This window comes from Heliangelus exortis, chromosome 3, assembly GCF_036169615.1.
Source record: "Heliangelus exortis chromosome 3, bHelExo1.hap1, whole genome shotgun sequence".
Taxonomy (NCBI): Eukaryota; Metazoa; Chordata; class Aves; order Apodiformes; family Trochilidae; genus Heliangelus; species Heliangelus exortis.
In genome coordinates, this window is record NC_092424.1 from 26,873,332 (window position 1) to 26,882,931 (window position 9,600).

The 9,600-nt window shown below is 42.2% G+C and overlaps 1 protein-coding gene across 1 annotated transcript in view; it reads right to left on the reverse strand.

The window, feature by feature from the left end:
- Window positions 1-8,101, reverse strand: part of SUSD4 (sushi domain containing 4) — an 80,908-nt gene extending 72,807 nt beyond the window's left edge. The window contains exon 1 of the mRNA XM_071739739.1: window positions 7,827-8,101. Coding sequence (XP_071595840.1) covers window positions 7,827-7,947 — 121 coding nt within the window. The 5' untranslated portion in view covers window positions 7,948-8,101. The remainder of the gene's footprint in view (window positions 1-7,826) is intronic.
- Window positions 8,102-9,600: the final 1,499 nt, after the last annotated feature.

The following is a 9,600-nucleotide window of genomic DNA, read 5'->3' on the forward strand; positions in this document are numbered from 1 at the left end:
ATTTAAAAAACAGCAAGGCAGGATGGCTTTGCATCTTACCTGGTGTGGAAACATCTGGTTCATCTCCTGTCCACCCATGACCAGGACTGGGCCAGAGTCCAGGGTGTGGTTGGCAGGGTTTCTTTAACACACTCTTGCAGAAACATCAAGTCAATTATTTTTGATAAAAACTTCACCATCTGAGACGGTCCTTGGATTTTTGCAGAGTTAATATCCCAACCCTTCTGCTTCATTTGGTTTGTTACTAATTCAAGAATTTTCTCTTCAATCTTTGTGGTGTTCTCCAGTCTCCTGACACATCACCAATCATGTGTGCTGCCTTTCTCCAAAAACAATCTAAAGGCTTTGCACTTTCAAAGACAACCTCTTCTTCTTAGCATATTTTCTAGGTCTCCAGAATGGAATTCCAGTGATATGATAATTCACCCTGTTCATGTGTGTGCTGTATCCTGCTTTTTCTTTAGCAGTGTACAGGAGACTTTATTTTTAGAACACGATTGCATGACACCTGTGATAGCCTGATTTCTACATAATCTAACCTTTAGTAACCTAACCTGTTTTTTTTTTCAGTCTACTATAAGCCCTGTCTCTTCAGTTTCCAAGATGACATTTTTTTCCCTAAATTTTATAAATTTTTACTAAGTGCAGAATTCAGATTTACTCAGAAAATCTGCTTCACCCTTAGCTTATAAATATATACATATATAACTATAAATATGTATATATTTATATACATAAAGTGCCTATTACCATAAAACATTCTTTGGAGCCACTCTGACAGCAGTACCCTTAGCCCTGGTACACTTCTCACCTCTCCATTTTGCACCGCTTCACCACCTCTAGTAAACAAATAAAACAGCAAGGAACCAGGCACAATATCTGTTTCATCCTTCTATGTCCTTCACATTACACTTACGTTTTCATGAGCAAACTGATTTTTCACAATATAGCCACTGATTTAATTTAATTAATTTATTAATTGCAATGGGCACTATAAGGCAATGGCACTCAAGATACAGTCTGCATGAAGCTACCTGATGGTGCAATGCTCTTTTCCTCTCTAACCATTCAAGTATGTTAGAATTATTTAAAAATAACATGCAATGTTTTTCTAATCTTGTCCTTTAATATAGTCCCAAACTAAACTCTGGTCCCAAACGACATGATGGAGTAAGACAGAAGTATCATTCCTACTAATACGTGCTTTTCACTTTGAGAAACTTCATGATACTGTTTTTCAGTGCCCAACTTGAACATACAACATTTTCAACCATTTCCTATTATTAAGAAGAAAATATTTTCAGTGTCTGGAAAAATGCCATGTGCTATCTCAACCATAAAGAAGTAAATCAAATAAAGTACACTATAAAAACTCCCTCTCTGTTTTACTGAAGTAGCAGTTTATGTGAACTGCTCATTTCAGTTAGAAGAGAGTCACAACCAAAAAATTCTATTAAAAAAGCCAAGTCATATAAATGTGGAATAGGATTTCCTTAAATACTATTAACAAAAGAAAGTGAAGGATGGAGATCCAGAAGATCTCTTCCCAGATTTTGGCAAGATCTATTTCTTACATGAAACATGTCTTTAAGTATTTAATCTTTCTACAGTTATTTCTCCATCTGTGAAGGGACATAATGAAACTTGTTTTCCTTTATAAAGTGCTTTGAATTCTATGGATGAGAAGGGCTATATTAAAAAAAAAGTCACATATTTATCACTATTTTTACTATTAACCTAACACAAGCAAGAACACTTTCAATTAATGATGGAATTTTTTTTCTTCAAATGTGATATGCTTAGCAAAAGTAAGTAGAAAAAGGAGAAAAGGCCCATGTAGTACTTTCTAAAATAGGTTCTACTGACAAAAACAAGGCTTGCTTAATACAGAAATGTTATTGATAAATTATGGAATTCCCTACAGAGCAAATGTTTTCTATAATCTCTTAATAACAAGCAAAGGAGCAACCCAGGATGGCCAAAACCCAATTTAAAAATTAATATAATTCAGGGGTCACCCATTACAAGTATAAAAACATGTTCAACACCTTTTCCCTGCAGGATCTCAGTGAGCACAGGTGGCACTGAGAACCTCTTCCACTGTTTTCAGTATGTGGAGAAAGAAACACCCCAGTTCAGATAAATCCCATCAGCTGCCCAGCTGCTTCAGAAAAGCCAACAGGAGCCCCCTCTGAGGAAAAGGAGGACAGACTCAATGTTAGCAGATGCAATGGGGTAAGATAGTGAGAAGGTAAGTGTGGATGTCAAAAACTGCTACTAAAAACAACTCTGCCATTAAATCTGGATGTACAGCCTATAATTAGTTTCATAATGCTTTGCTTGTGCCATGAAAGAAGTATCTGAAGAGAAGATGTAAAACCAAGTGAGATGTTGGTCTCACAATTAAATTGCTGAATTTGCTAATATACATGTACCTTCAGGCCCCTTAAGAGGTTAGCAAAGTTAATTTTTACACTAACTGAATCAAAATGTATACACTACACCTCTTTATCCCTTGACATAATTTTGTAAGCCATGTTCACCACTAAATATAGCCCAGTTTTTCATTCATATTTGCACTGACATATCCCAAAAATTAATAGGGGCCACACTTGGTTGTTCTTTTTGCGCTTAAAATCTCACTGAAAAGCACAGCACAAGTGCAAGGTTTTCTACTTTTTATAACGTATATTTTGCAGCAGAAAACATTAATTTCAATGGGAGCTTGACAATAATTTGAAAAACTGGAGTACATGATCAGTACTATAGAAGAAAATCCATAAGAAGCTGTAGAAGTCAAAAAACCTAACATCTTCCTAATTCTGGTAAGAATTATTAATCCACAGCAACAAAAATCATGGATTGAATTGAAATCATAAAAGAACCTTCTACTTTGGTAAACCTTAGATTATACTTTGTTAAAATCCCTATTTCACACTACTGTAGCATTTCCTTTGGGAGGTTCTCAAACCGCCTCATAACATGGTCACAAAATACATTGGTTATCTACTTCACAGATGAGAAAATCAAGATAATCATAATTAATTCATTCTTATAAAGTTGTAATCATCCTTAATACAGAGATCAAAGATATCCTAATGTGATTCTGGGAGTAAGGGAGAAATACAGAAGAAAAGTTAACTTCAGTCTCCAAATCCCACAGTAGATCAGGGATAAATCTCCTTCTTGCAGGGTGCTAAGAAACCAATTCAAGACTGGTCTGTCATATACACGCACCTCACACACAGCTGCTAGCAGAAGGATGTGACACTAGTACAAATGTGGGTTGCCATCCTATGATGCTGCTGGCCTTGCCACTTGCAATCAAATGGCTACAAAATGGTATTTAACTGCTCATTTAGTTAGCAGGGAGGGGAATGGAGGTTGTATGAGGCAGATCTGGGACACAGAATAAGACCATGTGATGGTGGGAAAAATCTGCTCCTACCAAAATATTGAGCCTCTCCAATAAGATGGAGATTAAAAACAATTCTGTAAAAAAAATTATTTCATCAAACATACAGAGAATTCAAGGCTGAAATGTCTATTTTGCTTGACTTGTGAAGCAGGTGCACTGAGAGGGAATGGTACATTATGTACAGACTTGGCAAGAAGGTAACAGAAAACACTGATTTTTCAGAAAACTTTCTTTGTAATCTCAGAACTGTATGCAATCTGCAAACAACTGCGGATTGACGTAAAGCAAGCCCTACAGTGGGCCTCCATCATCAGCACACACAAACTTCCATTGCCCTAAGGAAACAAGACCACCACCCTCAGAAACATGAGGCATGTGGTATTGGTACCCACTATACCCAAAGGCAATGGTTAGGTACTATAACCAAGGAATCATCATGAATTAAATCAAATGCAATAAAATCACAGAGCAGTAAAATTCAGCTTCGGACTAGAAGAACAACCACTGCTGTTCTGCATGGTATCACTAATGTTCAATTTAATGTTCAAAGGCTTCACAGCATGCAAGATTTCTTTAGTCATATATGATGTAAATAGTACTTCCAACTTAAAGGCATCTACTGATGATGAAACAAGGGACATGTGAAAAAAAAAAAAAAAAAAAAAAGTAACATTTGATGGAAACAACTGGCCAAGCAGCAGCACTGTAGAACACACCTGGGAACTACAAGGAATCAGAAGCTGAATATAAACCAGCAGCATTGTATAATGACAGCAAAGGTACCTGGGATGTCTGTTAAAGGAGCAGAGCCTCCAAGTCACAGGCAGCTGACCCTCAGCTCTGTTCAGAGCTGGTTTGGCCACTGGGCAGCCTAATGCACAGGGACACAGCTCCATATGAGCAAGGTCATGGGCTGAAAGACCTGCATTCTAGAAATTATGATTACAGACTTAGGACAAACTGGCAGAAATCAAAGCCATCCAGTCTTTGGAGAAACTGAAGTCCATATTTCTGCAGCAGAAAACAAAAGAAATGGAACAGAACACGAAAAACAGATGGAAAGCTGAGAAGCAGCAGCTCTGCTGAATGTCTGTCCTAAGCAAGATGGGAAACAGAGGTTTAAACAGCAGCAAGGATGCTTCGGGTTAGATGTCACAAAAAAGTTTCTAATGTAAAGGCTAATGAAACACTGGCAGAGGGTGCTTAAAGGAGAGACTTTTAAAGAAGACTTAACAAACATCTTGCAAGAATACTAGTACACCTCCTGGCTTGAGGCCAGGAGGAAAGAGGAGGTGACAGCCAACAGCTCTGTCCAAGCCTACAGAGATGCATGTTGCAGCCCTGAATCTCTCCATGGGGCCATGCAAAAGTCACTGCAGAAAAAGAGAGCTCATCCAGCTGACCTAGGAGACATGCAGGTGCAATGCCAAAATTTTAAGGCCACATAACAAACCTCAAAACCAGAAACTTACTGAACTTTTTTCCTCCTCCTTTTAGATTCCACCCTCCCCTCACTTCACTCCATCCCCCACAATTTTAATAATTCCAGGAATTTGAAGTAAAAGTAAAAATATATTCTTACAGCCATCCTCTCCATACTAGAGGTTTATCAGTGAAACTATATAATGCCTTAAAACTCCAAAATAATTTGTCATCAGTTCCATCCACTTGCACATTTCATTTTTCCCCTTTCTAACCTTTACACCCTGCACCTTCTTTCTTATTTTCTTTTTTTTTTTTTTCTCCCTACATTACAGAATTCTGGTGAAAAGCAAGATAACCAAAGATGCTTAGATGAAAACCTAAAGTTGAAGTATTAAGCTAAATTATTTCCTTTATCCTTGGTACCAGCAGACTTAATCCATCAGGGGAAATGACGTATACTGATAGCTGAAAGGTTTGTTCATTTAAGTTCATTTCTACAGTAAATCTTCTGCAAGATCCACTTTTGAGAAAATCAGAATGTAATAAACAGAGTTATTCTCTCTAGGATTATTGACAAGAAGAAAAAGAGATATAAGTAGTATTGATTTGGGATGAAACAGTACAATGTGACAATCAATAAAGCTTAGTCAGATATAAAATAGGAGTCACACAAGTCAGGACAGGATTATTACAGGAGTCAAATCCTAGTATCAGCTAAGGAAGGGAGAAAGCTCTAAATAGGAGCCAAAATGTTAGCTGTGGATTGCTTTATAGCAATAATAACCATAAACTACTAATTTTCATTTTTTTAATACGTGAGGTAGCTTTTTTCCCAGCATATTGTAAATGCAGTTTTTCTAAAGCTTTTGAAACAAATTATTTCCACCTCCACAGTATTTTCACTAAATGTCAAACCCTTTTCAAATCTCAGAGAGAAGTATAATCCTTATTTAACAGATAATAAGACAGAAGGCGATTTGGGTACATTTCTCAAAGCATTCAGTAATGCTGGTTGCCTTGTCTGGATACAGAAATCCATTAAAAAATTGTCCTACAGGCATGAAATTTCCAAAAGACCCTGGAAACTACAACTTTGGTGAATGTCAACAGCTGCTCACAATTTCACAGCCTTTGGGTCACAGGCTGAGGAGCCATAAACTGAGCCTTCACAGCAAGCTGCATAAGCACAGTGAGCTTGCTCACAGGTGTAACAGAGCCTAAAATAGGAGTGATCCTAGTTTAGAGTCCTCTCTTACAATTACAAAACTTATTATTTTTGCCACTGGAACAACTATAGGTGATTTAAAAAAAAAAACAGAACAAAACAACAACCACCATATATTCTACCACATGAAAGATCTGTACATTTACTGGTATTTATATAGTCCCTAACTCCCAAGTGCTACCACACTGGGAACTAATAGCAGTAACAAATTAGAAAAAGCAATGAGTATTCTTCACTTGTTATTTTGACCATGCACAATCATTCAACATATTGCTCTTTCCTATACTCTGGACAAAAAAATATTCTTGAAAGATCCTAAAATGCCTTACAAACAGAATTTGATAAAAATTAATTTTGCTACCAATGTGAAAAGCAGCATTATTAATAACGATCGACATCACATGAGAATTTATTGCAGGGTGTGATGAAAACTACTGCATTCAAGGAGGACATAAACCATATTTTGAAGAACCTCTTGCACTAATCAGCTAAGTAAATGCTGGCAGTCAAACCTTGGCAAAAATACAGCCTCAGAGAAGAGGGGGGCTTGGATTATTCCTGTGTTTAAGAATGAAGGCAAAAGAAGGAGCTTAGGAAAAGAAAGGAGCTCACACAACTCCAGCTGTCAGGAAGGCACAGGGAAGGCAGAATGGCACCAACCCACTGAAATGTGAGCTGACCACAAAACCAAGGGTAAAGTAGTTGCAAAAAAACCAAAACCAAAACCAACCAAACAAAAAGCTATTGATTTCTAAAGAGGGATGCATAGAGACTGCAACAGTTTAAAAGCTTATTTAGCTGGAATCACATTTGCAGTCATAGGATTCCTATTGGAAAATGGTATTAGAGCCTCAAGATAGATTAGGACTGAATCACATCAGAAGGGTGGACAAAATGACCTCTTGAGGTCCCCTGCAGCTATAGTTCTGTAAGTCTATGTTCAGCGACAGGAAACACATCTGTATGGGAACTACCTTGGCTTAGGCATTCAAGTTAGAAAATTTTGGCAGAAGTCTTTGGCATGAGAAGAATCCTATGCAATTTTTATATTGGACTCTGCCATTAGTGATGCGAATCAGCATAAAATGTCTTATTTCTCAAAATACAAATATATGAGACCATGCCAGAGTATAAATGGGAAGCTGCTTTGATTATTACAGTTAAGTTAATTTTCCAGCAAACAGTTTACTTTAAGACTTTTATAGCAATCTAAGTGTAATTATGGAATCAATTTGAAGCAATTTTGTAATTAAATGTACCTGCTGAAAAATATCTCACAGGCTCAATAATTTAAAACGATAGTGTAAAAATGTAATTAAAATAAAAAAGGCCAAATGAGCCTGGGCCGTTCTTCCACGAGGAGAGTGCTGAAGGACATTGCATTTTCAGCCCCAAACGGTCTGCCTTCTCCCAGAATTTCTGCTTTCCCCAGCTGCACAAGGATTTATCACCAAGAGTCATCTGAGAGGCAGCTGAGTGGACCGCGGTCGGGGAAGGCTTTTTAAAATATTATTATTATAATAAAAAAATACGTAGTTCCCAAATCATGCTGCACTTCCATGGGTTTACTGATCCCAAGCAGTGGCCGGGTTGGTGCTCCCTCCTCCCGGGGGACCCCACCCGAGGTTCCTGAGGCTGGGGTGAGGGAAACAGGACGGAGCGGTGCAGGGGGTGGAAGTTTCTTCGCTACCCCTGCCCGGAGCCGGGGCTGCGGGGACAGCAGGGAAGGGGGTGTCTGGGCCGGGGCCGCTCACTCACCGCCCGCCGCCGGTCGCGGGCCGAGGCTCAGCGCCAGCTGCAGCCACAGCGCCGCGGCCAGCGCCCGCCGCCGCCCCGCCAGGAGGGCACCGCCGCTGCTCGCCTGCTTCCCATGACACATCTTCTACCCGCCAAAGGCATCCGGTACGCCGCCGCCTCCTGCAACGAGAGATCCACTCCACTTCGCCACTGCTCGGGGCATAGCGCCGGCTCCGCCTGTCCCCTCTACACCGCCCCGCGCCCTCACCCCCGCTACGGGGAACGCGCCCGCCGGCCCCGCCGCCCTCCAGGCCCCTCACTTCCTCCGGCTGCTGCCGCCACTACCTGCGGCGCTCCCTCCGCCAGCGCTGCCGGGCACCTCCGCGGCTGCCGGCGACGCCTCCGCCACTGCGGTTCGGCAGCCTGCCGGGGCCGGGAGGGTTCTCACACACACAGACACACACACCCTGGCACACGCAGGCACAGGCAGCTCTACCTGAGGGGGGAGCAGCAGGAAGCGGCAACGCGCACCTGCCCGGTCCGAGGCCGAGGAGCGCAGCGCCGCAGCGGGGAGCTCTGCGCTGCGGGACCGCCGGCGCCCAGCGGTAGCGCGGGTAGCCCCTCCGCCGCGCACACTCATGGCAGCCGCGGGAAGGGCTGCGGCGCCACTCCGCGTTGCGTTTGGCTTGGCCTGGTTTGGTTTGGCTTGGCCTGGTTTGGTTTGGCTTGGCCTGGTTTGGCCTGGTTTGGTTTGGTTTGGTTTGGCTTGGCTTGGCCTGGTTTGGTTTGGTTTGGCTTGGCTTGGTTTGGCTTGGTTTGGCTTGGTTTGGCTTGGCTTGGTTTGGCTTGGTTTGGCTTGGTTTGGCTTGGCTTGGCTTGGCTTGGCTGGGCTTGGCTGGGCTTGGCTGGGCTTGGCTGGGCTTGGCTGGGCTTGGCTTGGCTTGGCTGGGCTTGGCTGGGCTTGGCTGGGCTCGGGCTCGGGCCCGGCCCCGGCCCCGGCCCCGGCCCCGGCCCCGGCCCCGGCTTTCCACACTACGTTTTGGGTGTCCTGCCCAGTGGCAGCCAGAGCTGGGGTGGCAGGGAGGCTGGGAGGGCACAGGGGGCAGTTCCCACTGCCCTGCTCCAGGAGCACACAAAGACTTCGTAGAATGGTTTTGGTTGCAAAAGACCTTGAAAATTCTCAAGTTCAACTGTTAACCTAGCACTGCCACTTCCACCACTAAACCATGTCCCTAAGAACCCTATCTACGTGTCTTATAAATACCTCTAGGCATGGTGACTTCACCTCTTCCCTGGGCAGCCTGTTCCAGTGACTGACAACGCTTTCAGTAAAGACAATTTTCCTAAGGTCCAATCTAAATCTCCTCTGGCACAATTTGAGGCTATTGTTCTCTCATTATTTAGAAGAAGAAATTTATGCCCCCTACAACATCCTTTCAGGTTGTTGCAGAGAGCAGTAAACTTTCCTCTCAGTCATTTTTTTTCTCCAGGCTGAATAAGCCCAATTCCCTCAGCCATTTCTCAAAAGATTTGTGCTCCTCGTAAGATTTTAGACCTTTCACTACCTTTGTTGCCCTTCTCTGAATATGCTCCAGCACCATAATGTCCTTCTTGTAGCTAGGGGCCTCAAACTGGACACAGTGTTCCGGGTGCAGTCTCACCTGTGCCAAGTACAGGGGGACAATCCATTCCCTAGTCCTGCTGGCCACGCTTGCTGATTCCTAGTGTAGAGATATGCAAAGTTAAGGCATGTGGTCCTTGTAGTTTCTGGTCGTTTTGACTTCAAAAGGGGTTC